The sequence below is a fragment of the Chlorocebus sabaeus genome, chromosome 3 (assembly GCF_047675955.1).
Source record: "Chlorocebus sabaeus isolate Y175 chromosome 3, mChlSab1.0.hap1, whole genome shotgun sequence".
Classification (NCBI taxonomy): Eukaryota; Metazoa; Chordata; class Mammalia; order Primates; family Cercopithecidae; genus Chlorocebus; species Chlorocebus sabaeus.
Window position 1 is genome coordinate 3262241 of NC_132906.1, and position 18429 is coordinate 3280669.

At 37.6% G+C, this 18429-nt stretch overlaps 1 protein-coding gene across 4 annotated transcripts in view; it reads right to left on the reverse strand.

The window, feature by feature from the left end:
• Positions 1-3711: 3711 nt before the first annotated feature.
• SACS (sacsin molecular chaperone) overlaps positions 3712-18429 on the reverse strand; it is a 106462-nt gene continuing 91744 nt past the window's right edge. For all 4 annotated transcript variants that reach the window (XM_008021715.3, XM_037986910.2, XM_008021714.3 and 1 more), the window contains one exon: positions 3712-16579. In XM_008021715.3, coding sequence (XP_008019906.3) covers positions 5025-16579 — 11555 coding nt within the window. In that variant the 3' untranslated portion in view covers positions 3712-5024. The remainder of the gene's footprint in view (positions 16580-18429) is intronic.

The window sequence follows — 18429 nt, forward strand, 5'->3', positions numbered from 1 at the left end:
TTTCACAGTTTAAGGGTGTCTTACTTTTTTAATGCTCACAAATCTTTGAGGTAGGTATTATTTTTCCCGAAGTTACTGGTGGCAAAGGCTCAGGTAGAACAAGTCACAAGATCACATGGTAACTACTGAAATTAAACCAAAATATAACCCTCAATTTGCATAGCTCTTTTCACTTTGAAAAAGTTTCACGTGCTGTGTGCGAAATACCCGTCTGTGTGATAACTGTACAGAACTTATCTGACAAACAATGAAACTGAAGCCCAAAGAGGTTTTGTCTCTACCAAGATCAAAGGGCTAGTCTGTGGTACTTGCCTCCACACGATAGACAACAGTCTGGATGTAACTTCATAGAAACAAGACACTCAGAGCTTGTGAAAACGTTTAGTGCCAATTGGCTATATAAGTTGCTATAGAAATCAAATAGGACACCCTGAACCTCTGAAGACAGGTTCGTTTTGTGTAGGCCATCCGCTCACTTTGTAAAACGCCTTCTATCACAAAAAGTGGTGGGATTTGTTTTTGTTTTACCTATTATAAGAAGAATCTCGAAACAGGTGTAGGGAGACCAATAGCACTGCCACTTTCTAATGTTAGGACGTACTAATAACTATAAATACAAGTTCAAATTCATTTTCCATAGTCTCAGAATCAAGAGAAAGTACAAAAGTGAACTCTTTATTCCTAATGCTTAGTAAGATGTTCATTTAACAGCATAGCCTGCTTATAACAACTCCCTGATGTTTAAATCGCCAGAATGCATAAACACTTGAAATTGCAAAATAAAAATACAGTGCTTTCCAAGCAGTTAAGAGCAAACTCAACTCAGTGTAATGCTCCTCACACTTCACAGGCGCTTGGGTGTTTTTACTTATAAATTGGTATTTACCTTTTTCCATTTGGTCGAGTCCTGAGTAAAAACTGCTTTCTTACTGTGACCTTCCTGTTGTCAAACTAAATGGTTCCTGGTATTTTGTTCCGTTTGTGCGAAATATGCCTTCAAGCCCAGCTGATAAAACACAGAATCACTAAACATTTAGAAACTAGCTTGGTTCTCATAGCGTATGTCCAAAAATTTGTGCTTAGATGATAAAGTGAGGTAAATAAAAATAGTCAAGTAGAAAGTGTGGAGAACAGAACCTTTTGAATAAAAGGTTTAAATTCTATTTTTTTGATCCTTAGCTATATGGAATAATGTTGAAAGAAGTTGTTATGGATAAATGCATTCTCCACAGTAAGGAATTTATCCTTCATTAGAATCAAAGCTTTTAGATGAGCTGTATTCTAGAATGCATTACATAAATCTGTCTTCTTAAACACGTAATGTAATTTACATTGTCACTGAAGGCATATGGTCATGATTATAAACATGTATCACAGGGTATATAGACTGATACTGCTATTATACTACGTGATTATAGACTATTGAGCGTTGCTACATTAGGGATCTAAAAATAGCACTCATTTCTTTCCCAATTTATGAACTGAGAAGTACATACAGTCAAAAAGATGAAGATCAAAATCTACTACTATTATGCTTTAATAATAAAGATAGTGGTCCTGGCGCGGTGGCTCACGCCTGTAATCCCAGCACTTTGGGAGGCCGGGGTGGGCGGATCACGAGCTCAGGAGATCCAGACCATCCTGGCTAACACAGTGAAAGCCCGCCTCTACTAAAAATACAAAAAATTACCTGGGCTTGGTGGCACACACCTGTTTTCCCAGCTACTCAGGAGGCTGAGGCAGGAGATTCACTTGAACCCGGGAGGTGGAGGTTGCAATGAGCTGAGATTGTGCCACTGCACTCTAGCCTGGGCAATGGAGTGAGACTCTGTCTCAAAAAAATAAATAAAATAAAAAATAATAAAGATAGCTGGTTTGCAGCAAAATGGACTTCCTAATAACTTCACAGCTGAATAAAATACAAACCGCTCTGGTCACAGGCAGCACTAAAGTCTCCCAACTTCTATAATCACTACATGAGGAGGATGGACAGATGCCTTCTCTGAAAGCGGCCAAATTCACATTAAAAGAGTCAAGCCATGTGTCTTGGGTTCCCCCCGGCAACCCCCACCAGGTCATCCAACAAGTCAAGTCTGTGCTCCTATGGGAAACAGGGAATGAGGGTAGGAGCTCTTCTGAAAGGGCAGAATTTTGTGCACGATGGTTTTCAGATTGTGTCTGCTTCTGTAGCTTTGTGTCCCCTTCTTTTATTCCTTTGAAACATCGCCTCTTACTTGGCTTTAGCAGTCTTCTTCACATAGTAAATTCCACTTCAAATATGCTTCTATATGCTATTTTCTACCAGCACTATAAATGTCATCCTTGAGATCTACAAAACATTTAAACTACCAAAAATGTCATCTGGCACTAATGAAACAAGTGCATCCCACTCATCCCAAAATCAGACCTGTGAACAACTCAGACCTGTGAACAACTCCTCTTCATTCTGTTAAATACTATTTTAAGATTTTACTCAAATCATTTTTGGGCTCTCGGCACTGCCTGCTCCGTTAACTAACTGTATGGTGCTTTTCACTCGTTTCCTCAGGGAGACTATGAACCACTGGGCCATCCTGCTGGGGACGCCCTGTCCCTGGAGCCTCTGCAGCAGAGACTCTGCTCACGAGTGCAGATGCTCCTCCATCCCTTTCCTGGACTGCATGCTACTCAGGAGCAGCCGATCCACGACAGACAGCACACAGCTTCCTTTGTCTTTTTAAAAGAAGCAAACCATGGAAAAGGGCGGGGGAAGTGCAAAATAAGAAAACAGTCAGGTCCAAAATTCCTTATCCTCAATTTCAGTACCTAAAAAGCTTCAAAAAGTGAAAATTTTCAAATAAGTCTGCTGTAAACTATTGGTGGCAAAAGTTGACTCAAATTACATAAGGCTATTTATCAGGTCTGTGTATTCAATTTAGTGTGAACCCTCATAGACTTCATTGCAGAAATACACTAATGCATTTGATTACAGGTACAGCCTGACCCTGGTGGGAGTGCTTCATTAAAAAGTTATATATAATTATATTAATTTTCTAAAATCAAATTATCAGGTTTTTTGTTTTTTGGGGTTTCTTTTGCCTGGAAAAACACAAAACTCCAACTAGATCAACTATCATCAAGGCCAAATGAGGTTTTCTGTGTAAATTTTAATATTCAAAAGCAATAAAATCTAAGTGCTGAATTGGAGCTTCGGAGTAGCAAGTACTTTACATAAAGCTGAAGACGCACAATTCAGGTAGCTCCAGAACAGAGAGCACTCTTAACCCTCATCCGCCTAACTCTGAAGACTTGTACCTCAACTACAAAGATGAAGAACTCATATTTGTCAGTAATAAAGTGTGAATTAGTCCCAGACATGCAGCTGTCCCTGAGGCAGGGGAAATATCAATTCAGCTCTACCTAGAGAAAAAAAATATTTAATGTATCTGTTTCCAAACACATATATACCATATATGTCAACTAATCTGATTCCCTAAAAAGGTGACATAAACTCAGCTAAATCAATGAGGACCTAAACCTAGTAAATAATAAGCACTTTATATTCTATTAATCCTAAAAAAGAAATCTACAATTCCAGCATGAAAATACACAGGAAAATATTTTCCTAATATTTCCAATAAACACACACCTAGACACACATCAAAATTCAATATTAAGATGTTAAGTTTGATTTCCAATGAACTATTTCCCAGGAAATACCCATTACGATGATTTCATATGTACATTTTGCTTTATTAAAAGTATGGCACCTTATATAACAGCAGAAATAATTACATGGTTTCGCATCCAGAAGCAAGACAGGGTGGAGGTGCAAACATTCCTTATTACCGATAAAAGTAAAAAAGTTTTAACATGTTCTGTAAGCCCTTAATTGCATAAAATATATTCAGCATCATTTACAGCCAGTACACTTGTATAAAACTAATTATAATTACCTTTCTTTTACATTCTGCGACAGAACTATGTTACAGAAGTATGGCGAGACAAATGTGAATTAAATGTCAGTTCTGACCACGGGGAAATATAAGCTGATCATTATAAGCTACTAGATAACACAATGATTTTAACAATTGTTAATGTTTTTAAAGTTAAAAAAACTCCACTAAGTGCCATATTGAAAGAAAAGGTTTTGTGTTTTTTTTTGAACTGCAGCACCTTTAGACAACAAAAGATTGCATCCTGTTCAACCACACTATATAAATTATAACATTTGTGGAAAATATATACACACAAACATAAAGCAAGTGTTCTAACAGTTAATAAATGTTGTCTTGGCAAGCAGTTTCCAGAAACAATACTAACATCTTATCTGGTAATAAGAACTGCCACCATTTTGAGTTTTCCATTGCTATCTTCATGAAACAGGAAGCCTGTAAACAAAAGATGTCAAAAAAATTTAAATAAAGATGTAAAGTGCACTCAGTGCACTCTAAAAAGTACTACCTTCACACACTTAGTCAAGTAACAGGATTAAAATACTGTACCATTTCTTAAATGCACTGAGTACGACATAAAATTGCAACAAATTCATAATCAGAGCCAGCTGATAAGAAAATAATGCATCCAAGAAGATCCACTTAAAAAAATGACAAACTACAAAGACTTAATTCCCCTTATGTTTAAACCAATGATATGTCCAGTGTTTCATTAGCTCCTTCAAAAATACCATGTTAAAAACATAAAATTAACTTCATCTTAACCAGAGACATATATAGACTCTTATCTAACAAACTGCTAAGCTTTGGTTATAGAAAGTGCAGTTCAATAATGTACCATCTCAATCATTCAAATCCATCCACCTGTTTTGCAGCTCACCACCATCTTCAAAATACTTTTCTTCTAGATTCAGTTAAGGTTTTCCGTTGGTATTCATGCACATAACTACTCCAGAATTCTCCCAGAACAATCTGCAATGTGCTTCACAATTCCTAGCTAACTGGCAATGAAGCTTAATGAGTACAGCAATTTATATTTGTGCTACAACACATTCAAGATCTACCTCTTTTTTTTCCCCTTAAATACCTTCACACTTTTTGTTGTATAAAATTTTCAAGTTTTATTATGATACAGGCAGTACATTCCATCACCCTCATAGCAACCTCAGAAGTGAACCTGTCATTTGGGATCTGAGGAAAGGGAAGCAAATCAGGATATCTTGTTTTTAAACTGTCTACACCATAAGCTTCCAATGTGTGGACATCATTTGTCAGTCCTTCAAGTTGCTGACTATATTCCTCTATTTTCTGAGCAAGTGCAGTTGGTTTTACATCTTTATCAGACTTTCCCCTCACAGCATAGTCAGCTGCAACCAAAGCTAACTTGGTAGAAAGGTAACATTTAAAGCACACCCACTCATTGGCATTTTTATGAAGGTCATTCCTGGCAGCTGAGAAGTTTGCTCTGGCTTGTCTTAGCCATCTGCGTGCTTCCACTGGATTGCCAACCGACTTGAAAGTGGGAGGAACAAAGAACCTTTGAGAGTAAGTCTGTCCAGCTGAAGGGGGGCATTTTTCTTTGTTCTGTTGCTGTCTTTCAGATTTATGGCTCGTTGCTTCTTGATTCCATGAAGTATAGAATCTCTGAAATGAGTACTTGTCTGATTGAAATCGGGATGCTGAGGTTGAAAACGTTCGTCTGGAAGCCCTGTCTGCATTTTGATCTAGAAAAGCCTGTTTTTCTAATCTGTTGATTTCATTCTGCAAATGTTTAAAAACTTCATTGGCAATGTCATGGTTCTCTGGATTTTTGTCAGGATGCCATTTCAAATACAATCGCCTAATAATCTTTTTTCGTTCCAATTCTGGAAGCTTCCATGCTTGCTCCACCACAGATGTCACTTCTTTTAAGATTTCTGGTAAAGAATTAACCTTAAGCTTTTTGGGGGACTGATGTTTTGAAGAAGTCTTGTGGCTCTCTCTACCAGAGAAAAGAGGAGGAATGCTTCTCAGGCCAGGGGCAAGGAACTCAGTAGGGCTGGTTGGCGTAGAAGGAGCACTGTCTCTGCTTTGAGAGCTTTCGTCAGGTCTTGAAAACTTATACAGATCAAGAGAGCTAACTATTTTATATTCGCTATAACCAATATCTATCTGATATATCTTTCCTAGAAAGCTAGAATTGTCAGCATCTTCTCTTTCAACTTCTTGTACAATAATTGCATACGTGTATGTTGGCTGGTATGATCCATAGATATCACCACCTTCAGCATCAACAAGGTACCCAACATATTCTCCCGGGTAAAAAACATTCATTGGGTCCATAAGCAGAGTGTAATGAATTTCGGCAGGAATTGGTGTGCCAGGCATTGGAAGTTCCAGTTTTGATGGCTCTGAAGAGTCATATTTCACTCCCAAACTGTCAAGTTTCTCCCCGATCCTGTAAATATCATTGCATCCTAGCATAGCAATTAAATATGAGGTGTCAGAAATCAAATTGTCAGTTGCTGACTTAAGAGTCATTGCCAATGCTAAGAGGAAATTAATGTCTTTACTGTCTGAATGTTGAATGTACAGCAGGATGACTGCATTACCGAATCTCTTCAAAAAAGCAAAAGTTTCACTTCTGCTGTGGGGAATAGGATTAAAACCTTTAACTCTTAACGTTGTTTGAAGCTTTTCAAAACAGGACACTTTCAATCCTTCTCTTAGGGCTTTGCAAAGTCTTATGGCTTTTTCTTCATTGGCCAGAAAAGCATTATCATTTTCATGCTTCATAATTCTAATTAGTCCTGTAATGAACTGTTCAGAAGACAAGAGTAACTGCAATCTTCCTTGAAGAGAACACAACGCTCCAAACTGACAAACTTTGGGAGTCTCTTCATCTAACTGTTCTTCAAGTATACTGCTCAATAATCGAGGTCTAAGTTTCTGAGGAAAGAGCATTATCAACTTAGTATGAAATCCATGGTCTTTCCCTAAGTAGCACTGGCTGAGATCAACCAACATTTGCACACCAATATTCCCCTGGATTCTACTTTTATAATGTGGGGCATCATCAAACACTAAGATGCTTGACTTCACCAATCTACCATCCTGGCTTGGGAGGTAAAGTGCAAGGTCTCGTACATTCTCGAGATCATTCCTCACCTTGACTGAATCATTCTGTAGACTCTTGAACAGACCGGAAACTACTCTCTTAACTGTACGCATTTCATTGGGATCTAATTGTTTGCCCTCAGAATTTTTAAATATGCGGCTTAACACTTCAACGTATTGCTTAGTTGAAATAATATCTTCAGTACCTAAGTGTTTGAACAACTGGTGAAATGTGCCAAGTTCTAAAGGTAGCTTGTACAAGTAAGGTTTAAAATCAGATTCATATTCTAGGTTTATGACTACCTCCTCAGGCTTCAGAAGCTTCCAACCATCTTCTACCATCACAAAAGCAACCCCTCGCAACTGAAAACGAAATTCCCTTTTTTCTGCACTGAGGAATTCATATATGCTCCTTAAGACTTTTGCTCTAGTTTTTACCATTTCTTCATCCAAAGTTGTTATGTTGCATATGTTTCTGCAGTTATTGATTACTTTATCAAGAGGAGGATCCAGGTTAACATTAAGCATATTTAAAACTTGTTCAAGCTGTTCTTGTGGACCAAGGTCACTACCTTCTTGTTCTTTAATGCTTAAGGGTGTAGCTTTCTCTGGAAGAATAGGGCAGGATGTCCATAATAGCTGGAGTACATCACATTGCTTGAATTTTGGATTTACCTGTGCTCCATTGAACTTTATAAGAGGAAGTGTTCCATTTACCTCTTGATATTGAGGATGAAATCTAATGAATTCCGCGGGGGCCCGCTCAGGACATAAGAATGGTATTAAAGATAGCTCTTTCAGAAAATTACCAGATAACAAATCCATTCGTTCTTGGAATATATGATGCAGAAGGATATCAACTGTATTTTGCAATGTTTCTTTGGACCAGTTTTCTGTATTAGCCCTCACACTGATTTCCTTAGCAAATTGTAACAACTGCTGCTGAGAAAGTATGTATTTTAGTCCAATATTTCTTAAGAATTCCACCCAGGATGTCATAAATGTAACATGATTTTTGGGTTTTATAAGTTGTTCCAATTTCCTAAAGAAATCATTAGGAATAAACAATTTTTCAGGAAGCATAACTTCAAAAACTCTCACAGTTCTATCATAGAAATGCTTTGCTTGCTTTAGTCTACTGTTAGCATCATGGATTATCAATAAACTTTCCAGTTTTTCAAAAAGTTGTTCCTTAATCTCTGATAATTCCTCAGCACTTGATAATCTATTCTTAAGGTAAATTAAGTGCTCTAATTTTGCATCATAAGAGAGATTTTCAATTTTTGGTAAGAGGTGTTTTAAATATACCTCAAGATCATCTACAGGTACACAACCAATCACCTCATACAGTTCTTTTAAGTGTATTTTTTCTTCAAGAAATGCAGATGATGATGATTGTGTCCATTTTTCCACTTCAGCTGGAGGGATACTTTTTGTAAGTACATAGCATGTTCCAAATTTTGCAATACTCACATAGCGGCCACTGATGGATTTATAGCACGGAAGTGACTTTAAAATTTTTATATCATCTTGGGACATCAAATGATTCAAATTGCAGTTGAAATACATCAAAAGTGCTTCAAAATCATTTTCTACTAATTTTTCTGTTCTAAATGTTGAAGTTTGGACCATATAATGTAGAGCTTTCAAGATGCTTGTGGGGCTCTCTATATTTGCCGTGTGACATGACAACAGAGGAACAAATGCACTGTCTTTGGAACAGATTTTGTTCAAAGCAAGCTGAATACAGCCAGCTTTCATTAGAGCATGAAAAACTTTATCACTCTGGGCATTTGGGAAAACTGCAATGTGCATAAGGCTGAGAGGAAGCAGAACATCTCCTTCAGGAACCACAAGCTGGTTGGCTGAAACAGTAAACTTTGTTCCTGGAAGCAATGCCCAGTCTTTTAGAGTATCAACAACAATGTCAAATGTTGGTTTTGTTTCTTCCAGATCTTCTTTCAGACTTACAGATTCGCTGATAAAATGCCATGCATTCTTAAGCCAAGACTCACTTGCAAAATTGTCCTTCCACTTCGTGCAACTTTTGGTCTTATATTCTCGAGGCAACACAGAGGATAACAAATCAGCAAAGCTGGAAATGTCAAACACTTTTGCAACTTTACAGTTCAATAAAATATTACTATATTTCAAATATAATGTATTCATAAACAAGTCTTTGCGGGATGGAATCAATTCATGATATGTTGTTAGAAACTTGGGTCGTTTTGCATCAAAAGTTTGCAAAACACTGTCCAGTGTAATGAGAAGGGGCAGTCCCTCAACTTCAATCTCATTTTCTTCTGCATCTTTAAAACAATAATCAACTAAAAGTTTTAAACTATGAAAAAGCTTTAGATTAGTCTGCTGCAGACGACAAGGCAGCTTCCCAATATGGCAATTAGTGTCAGGAGAGGAAAATGTCATTAAAAAAGATCTGATATCAGCAGGGGTCACATAACTAACAGGAATATCTGCATCTATAAGACAGTGGTAAAGATTAGCAGTTTCATCACAGTTATAAACCAAGTTGAAACCAATTTCTAAAAGGAGATGTTTCAGCCTATAGACATTCTCTGCTACTGTTTTGCGTGTGGTGATATTATAATCTGCATTTTTAAGGTGTTGTAATTCATCCTGTAGTAAATTGTCAAAAAATGGTCTAGTTTTATTTGAAGTAGACATATTGATCCAAGTAATTATAACTGCAGAGTGCAAGTCAGAGCCATCAATATTTGGAGCCCGCACAACAGGTAAAAGACGTTTCATGTCTTCGTGAATGCAACTGTAAAGTGCTTTCACTAGACAATATAAATCTGGCTGTAGATCAAGACGGTTAACTGGGAAAAATGATAAAAACTTCTTTAAAGTGTCCTTTACAACATGAATAGGGGTGTTCTGTAACACTGATAATGTTGGATCAGAACCAGGGAAATACCGTTTTTTTAACTGTATTAGCAATTCAACATATGCAGGAGCTATTAATGCTGTCATTAAGCTGTTATTCCAGTCGCTTCGAACACCAACTCCATTATCATCACGCCACAGGTTCCTTCTGGCTGAATCCAGCGCAAAGTGGCCGTTCACATGGAATGGCAGCCCAGTCTCCAGAGAGAGAGGCAAAAAGCAGAAGGCCCTATGGGGTTTTTTATAGTTGTGAGTAATGCAGGCAGCTACTCCACCACGTGGGAAGAGAGTAATATCTTGGTTCTTGTGAGCTGATATGACACTCTTAGATACTTTCTCCATACTTGAAAAGCCTGATCTATTACAAACTAGCCACGTAGTAAGATTTCCTTCAGAGTCCTCAGTATCCATAGTATAGGTTATCTGTTGAACTGGTATGTCTTTGAGCTGCCTCTTTTTAGTAACACTATCAATTACAGATGCATGAAATTGTTTCCTTTTCAATCTGTCTCCATCTGTGATTTTGCCCTTTACTGAATACAGCACATTTAGAGCTCCAGTACTTTTATCTATTTCACAAATAGAAATTTTTTCCATGTGATTAAGAAACATTAGAAGTTCTGCCCCATCTGAGCGCAGTTTGTCCAAAAGATTCTGGACCATTCTGTCTGATGCTGGAACGGATGAAATTTCTGAAACTTTTGCCATTTCTGCATTACGAAGAGGAAATCTGAACATTGTGCAATTATCCAGTTTAAAGTGGGTTCCCAGATAAAGATCCAGAACATCTGAGAACTGTGTCCTAAAATCTGCATCCAAATCTCTAAACATGCGTCCAGGACTAATGGATGTGGCCCCTGGTGCATATCTGGCATGAGGATCAAAAATACACAGGATGTCATTGCCAGAAATAAAAGATGGGCAGTCTGTGATATGATATACAGAATTGAATCCTATTCCATATTGTCCAGTTTTATAAGGATTTCCTTCTTTCGTGCCTTTTCCAAGATTCTGAATTCCTCTAACATCATCTTCTGTAAATGGCTGGTTGTTGTACACACAAAGTGCTGGCCCTTGCAATGGGGCCCACTTATCATCAAATATTCTATCAACTGGATGCTGTCTAGGGTCAAACACAAAACAGATTTCTGTCGCCTTTGCATCATCAGCATTTTGAAGAAGCTCTTTCAACATTTCCTTTTCAGAAGGATATGCATTAAGGATACTCTTAATTCTGCTGGTCAATTTTTCTTTCTGTCCAAATTCTGTGCCAAGGGTTGTAAAACAGACATTAGATGCATATCTTTCTAAGGCTTTGTGTCGCTTTGGGACTGCTCCTAGTTTTACTGCTACTTCCCTGGGTATGTCAGCATGACAATATTTTACAGTGGTATCCTTTACTTTTATCCAAGGGCAATCATTGTAGCATAACGATTTAGCAGGGAGAAGCATAAGATTAGTATCCGGCAATAATATCTTGCCGTAATTTTTCTCACAAAATTCTTGTTTCTTTTCTCTAATGAGACTCCATATTCCTTCACTGATTATTCGCCGGCAAAGCTGAAAATTCTCTTCTGTTATTTGCTTTGTTCCTCTTTCTTGATCAATAGATTCCAAAACAAGAGCAAAATCTTCAACAGTGAATGACTGCCTCACACCCACACTTTCAAAAAGTTCACGGAAATTATTTTTGTATTTATTAGGCAACTGATAAAGGTATGGTGCTGCCTCAAAATTTAAATGAAAAGAAACCTTTTCTGAGTCAACATATGCATTCTCAACGAGAATGAAGCTAAAGGGCTTTAACTTATCAATAATTGATATCTTAGTGATGTCATTTTGCATCAAGGCTTCATGAAGGTATTTGTAGCAAGCATTGGTGATATTCTCCTGGTACAGTGTAATTCCATCATCAACTGATTTTGCAACTTCTTTCAGTTGGTTTATAACCAGATCAACTGTTGGCTTCTTGAGTAATCCCAAAAACTCTTTAACAGCTAATGACACTGAACCACAACCTCTAAAGGAATGAGAATTTTCATTTAGAATTGGTTGCAAAAGACAAATTATATCTTGATGTTCAGCTGTATAAAGGTCAGTTGCTGCAAACATGGTTTCAGGTTTAAAACTGTTACCTTTCCAGTCCAAAGAAAAACCTGCTGGTTTTGTCAAAAATGGAAGGAAGGGGATTGTTTGATATTTTGCAGCAAAATCCTTTGCTCTAGGATCCCTTATTTTTAGTTTCTCATCAATAAGACTCAATAAGATACTACTTCTTAGGCATGCAGCAACATGATCACTTTTATTAATTTCAGCTACTGACTCTGCACGTTCTAGCATGTCATCCCATAAAATATCATCTTTTGCCATACCTAACTGAACTAGTTTAATCAAAATAATAGGATTGAGATAATCCTGAGTAGAACCATAAGGGAATCTTCCATCTTTAATGTCAAATAACTTTGCAACTCGTCCTTCAGGGTGGATCAATCTTGATGGCAAAACCAAAGGATGCCCCTCCAAGGAACAAGGAATACATGGAGTAACACGAAGAATTCCCGAGAACTCATCAACTTTTTCATTTAGAACAAAAATCATTAAAGGATCTCTAAGTTCTGCTTCAATTTCTTGAATATTTGGAAAAAACACTTCAGAAAAAAACTGTTTCTCTGAAAATGTGTTTTCAAGTAGTATCTGTTTGCAGCCAGCTTCTTCAAATCCTAATTTTACTGAAGAAGGAAGTTCAACAGCACAAAGGTTTTTGGACCCAGTCTTCTTGAGGTATTTCAAAAATATCTTGAAGGCTGCTGAACCAACATCTCTTCTTTTAAGTATACAGTCATCTAGAAATCTTACATTCTTCATGGAAACCCAAGTAGATCCATCAGAGAAGACTTTGGTCAATTCTTTCCCTTTTCCATGAGCTACATCTTCATAAAATCCTTGGCAAATTACAGAAAAATCATCATGAACTAAATCAGGATCGGGCCACACTGCATAGTAAGTATAATCCACTAGCTCCCCACTAGTGGCCAGGTCCCGTAAGACACTCAGTGCCTGTAAGTAAGCTTTCACAATAACATGTCTCATGAACGTGGTATTCCATCGTCCTTTTGTATCTGTTTTCCAGATTTCTTTCCTATTTGATGTAACAGCAAAGCACCCATTGATGTGAACTGGCAAGCCTGTTTTTATTCGTAAAGGTAAATAGCAAAACACCTCTCCAATGTGTGGTTTCACAGTCCACTTCTGGTCCTGGATTTCTGACAACAGAACTCCTACTGCCCCACATGGAACCAGTCCTAGTCTTCTTCCACTCTCACTCAGGGAAAACTTCAGAGCCTCTCCTGTGTCCATGCAAGCACACAGAAGCCACGTGGTACACTCTACTGTTTTTTGTGACAACTCATCTGATGGCTTTTTTGATTGGCCAGACTTAGCCATTTCAAAGAAAGCAGCTGGGTCATCATCTGGACCTCTAAAGAGTGGCGACTGTAAATCAGCAATCCTTCTGAAGACATGGTGAAATTCTTCCACTGTGATCTGAAGAATGCAAGATGACTTTGGTTCATCACTGGGAAGCTTTTTATTACTGCTGCTGCAAGTCTTCATGAGCTTAGCAGCCTCTTTTAAAACGCTTAAGACAGGTGTGTTCAATGCTTTGGAAGAGCAGGATTTTTTTTTAATTATTACTGTATCTTGTGCTAAGCTGGGGTTGGTTTCTTCAATTTTCAAGTACTTCAAATACATTGAGTTTACACTCTGAGTGAAAATGATAAGCCTGTGTCCACAGAGACTAAATTCATCCACAAGAGAATAAATATCTGCTGTATTATAGCAAGTACTACTAACTTCACTCACTTTTGCTTCCTGTTGAGTTCTAAAGGACAGTCGGAAAAGAGTTCCATTATAGCTGTAAGGTGCTTCTACAGTCAAAGGTAACTGACAGCCAAATACATCTATAAATGGTTTGAACTGATTAGGAAATTTTCTAAGTCTTTTCTGTTGTTTACTCCAATTAATTTTGATTCCAGGATTGGATTTGTCTTTAATGTGTTTACTGATGTGGTTTATGTTTGGATCGAACATTATCATGAATTCCCGACTCATAATGATGGGAATGTCAGTGATATGGTACACAGAATTAAATCCAAGACCAAATTTTCCAACTTTGTCAACTTCTGCCCTTTTTAAAGATTCTCCTAACCTAGTTATGTTCACAAAATCTGAATCTGAGAATTGAGAATTGTTGAATGACCACAAAGCAGGTCCATGACAAGCTGCCATCCCTGGGTCTAGGAGATTCTCTCTTATGTCCATATTTCTTCTCATATCAATCAAGAAACTGCATTCTGTTGCATTTGCATCATCAGCATTTTGAAGTAGTTCTTTAAAAATATCTGACACTGAAGGGTATTCTTCCAGAATATTTTTAATTCTTACAGTAAGTGGTTCTCTTTGTCCTGACTGCTCAAATCCCATGTTTTCAGGATTTATCAGTCTTGTACTAAGGCATGGAACTTTGAGCCATTCTGCAGTTTTCATGGGTATGTCCTCATGCACCAAAATGATTGGTTCCACAGAATCTTCAAGTAAGTCATTAAGGTCATCAACTTTAATGTCACAATAACAGCATTCGTGAATTGGCTTCATGATAAGTTTAGAAGGATTTTTGCTATGATGTATAGGAACTGGTGTGTTGGGGCTTGCTGGAATCTGATTGCTATATAGCCATCTGATAATATTCAACATAAGATGAAGATTTTGTTTGCTTTCTTGTTCACTGAGATCTTGGTCACTTTTCAGATATATCTTCTGAATAACCATGGAAATATGATCTGATGTCAACTCCTCTATTGAACCACAGACCTTAAATAGTTGGTGGAATTTCGCCATGGTTTTAGGTACATTATGCAAATAAGGCTGAAGGTCAAGATCATGGATTGGTTTAATCACAGCTTGGGCAAGTGGACAAAACTTCTTGCCAGTCCAAACCCAGGGAAATTTTAAGGCTCTAAAAGAATCTTTCCCTTCATTTAGATGATCATGCATGAATCCATAAATTTCAAGCAAAATATGCTGGAATTGATAGTAGTCTTCATCACTAAAGGTTTTTGAACTATACCAATCAACGACAATTTTAAAGTGTTTTAAGACAGCACTAATGCTAGGTTTTGTGAAGATCCCTAATGCTTTTTCCAGGTTTACATGGATACTTTCAACAAGAGGAAGTGAGGAGCCAATGAGAATTGCATGGCCTACATCACACATATCTGGTGGTGCACAGAGATTACAGAGATCTCCTTTCCAGACTAAAGAGCCTGGGTAATTTGGAGGCCTTTCCTTGCAGGCTGGAACCCATTTTATTTTCTTCAATGTCATCTTTCCTTCAGATGATTGTAACAGTGTGTGATTCTTATTTAAAACCAGTAAGAGGGTTTTGGCTTTCTTCAGAAGAACATCCTGATCTGGACAAGCACTGCCCTGTAAGGCTTCAATTTTTTTTGCCACTTGCACAACATCTTTCTCTTTGAGACTGGCTTCATTTTTTAAACCAATCTGTCTTAAGGAGTGAAGAATATCTGGTGAGGTAAAAACGGAGGGTGGGAAATAGGTTTCTTCTTCATTACAAAAGAGATCCTTTAGTACTTCTATATCAGGGTCAAAGAGTTCGCCAGCTGATACCATCTGTTCCTGTGATATCTGGATGAATTTTAATGGTGTTAACCACTCAAGCACATTTGGATTCTCATTTTTAAGAGAAGACAGATTCTCAAGGACCCATAACATAAGCTGTGTTACCTCTTCATGTGAATAAAATGCATTTTCAATATCTTTTAAAACAAGCTTTAAGCAGTTAGTGGTCTTTAACTGTTCTATTTTCAACATGTTTGCCAGACGAATAGTAGCTTCATCACTACTGTCTATTACTGAAATAGAAAGTCGCAGATCTGCTGGGAGCTTGGCAGTATGGTGTAAGACTTTACAACCTTTCAATTTTGTATAAGCGGAAATTCCCTGACCAGAAGAATGGTTAATGCGCTTGAATATTGCCAATTCTTGAATAATTCTTTTCTCTTTCTCACTGCTATCAGTTAAACTAGCCAAGAACTTCCTCAGGGCATCTTTGTGTGTTGGAAGTAGCGAAGTTATTTGATTACACAATTTTTGCAATGGCATCTTCTCCATTATCTGTAAAACAGCACTTGGTAATGGTGAATGAATATATTTTTTAATAAGCGGATGTTGTATAGATGCATCTAATTTTTTAAGGACAAATCCTCCAAGTTTTTGTACAATGTCTGCTAAAAATTCTGGAAGCTGTGCTTCAGATTCATCATCTAAAATGACTAATGATGGAATCCTGAGTCTAATGAGTTCCACACATGCCTGACCTTCCTCTAGTATAGTTCTGGGGATAAGTGGCATCTCATCAAATAAAGTCAAATCCTCTGAAAAATGTATATAAAGATTTTTCCAAACCATCTTAAGCCATGAAACAGATGGGTGATTTCTGTTTTCATCAAATGGATACCATTGAACGATCAATTCTCTGCCAGGCCAGAATGTATTCATTACTTCCTTGATAAGACGTGCAAATCGTTCTGGATTTAGAAGCTGCAGCTGAGTACATGGTCTTCCTGTAAATCATACACAGAAATGTCATAAATACATATAATTCTACTACAGTAGCTTTCTATTCTCACAAATAAGACAGTACTGGAAAGTTCGTTTCGTTGTTTTTTTGTTTCTTTTTTTAAGACGGAGTCTCGCTCTATCATCCAGGCTGGAGTGCAGTGGCGCATCTCCACTTACTGCAAGCTCCACCTCCCGGGTTCACGCCATTCTCCTGCCTCAGCTTCCCAAGTAGCTGTGACTACAGGGGCCCGCCACCACACCCGGCTAATGTTTTTTGTATTTTTAGTAGAGACAGGGTTTCACCGTGTTAGCCAGGATGGTCTCAATCTCCTGACCTCATGACCCACCTGCCTTGGCCTCCCAAAGTGCTGGGATTACAGGCATGAGCCACCGTGCCTGGCCAGTACTGGAAAGTTTTCTAAGAGCTGGAAGTACATGTAAAAATTCGGCAAAACTGGGTTAAAATAATTTTTAAATAATAATAGTGATAGAAACTCTATATATAAATCCATATTTACAATAACCTGAGAAATAATTCTGCCTGGAAAATGCTTATTTTAAATAAATATACAAAATGCATTTAAATATGTTTTTTAAAGTATCCTATAATGTTCTGCAAATGAAATCAATATGGAAAACAATGTTTAGCACTTATTTGCCCACAAATAAAAACACCAAGAAAAAATGCAGATAAAATTTATATAAGAATCTTTTTTATTTAAAGGTAAAAATTGATACGTGACCGCAATAAAGGCTGACTATGCCTCATCTGAATGCTTGTGACCAGAAGTGTTTCGGATTTCGGATTCTTTTGGACTTTGGAATATTTACATTGTATTTACCAGCTGAGCATTCCAAATCCAAAAATCTGAAATCCAAAATGCTCCAATGAGCATTTCTTTTGAGTGTCATGTAGATACTTGTTGCAGATTTTGAAACATTGGGGGTTTCAGATTTTTGGGTTAGGGACACCCAACCTGTATGAAGGTTGTTTTGTGTTAACTTCAAGTTTCCAGGAGCCACGCAGCTGCATGACCTACAGAGAAGGGCATGAAGTCAGCGCTCAGAGCTGGAGTCTCAGTTGCAGCTGACCAGCGCTTTCTGCAGCTGAGGCAGCAATGAGACTTACATGGTTTCCTTTCAACAACTAAACAGATGTCTAATTTAAGTGCCATTTCATTTTTCTGGGACTTGAATTCTCTCATTTGGAAAAATAATGGGGATGAGATTCTAGATCTAAAGACTGCTCTATATTTATGCCCAAATACAGAACATATTTACAACTTTTCCAAAGTACCCTGTATCTAGCTACTTATTATTAAAGTGCGCTGTTCAGAGCCCTGAGATTTTTGCAGAAATACTTTGGAGGCAACAAAGGGAGCACGTGGGGCCGTGCTGTGAAGGCAGCAGAGCAGCTCCGCTTTTGGATGTCTGATAAACTAGAACACTAGGAAGATACTTGCTTGGGTTGGGGGGGGGGGGCGTTTTTTACTGGTTTTAACCACTAGCCTTAGAAATGAACATTTTCTAAGTGAATTTAGTATTTCAGAGTATAACATTTATAATATCAGTAGGAAAAAAATGAAAAAAATAACACCATTCCATCTATAGGTATATTTTTCCCAGAGAAATAAAAAACATCTCAAATTCCATCTGGTATAGATACTAACATTCAATATCCTCCCTACGTACATACGACTTCTAGACTCTTAAAAGAGAGGCCAGGCACAGTGGCTCACATCTGGAATCCCACCACTGTGGGATGCTAAGGCGGGTGGATCACGAGGTCAGCAGTTCAAGACCAGCCTGGCCAAGATGATGAAACCCCATCTCTACTAAAAATACAAAAATT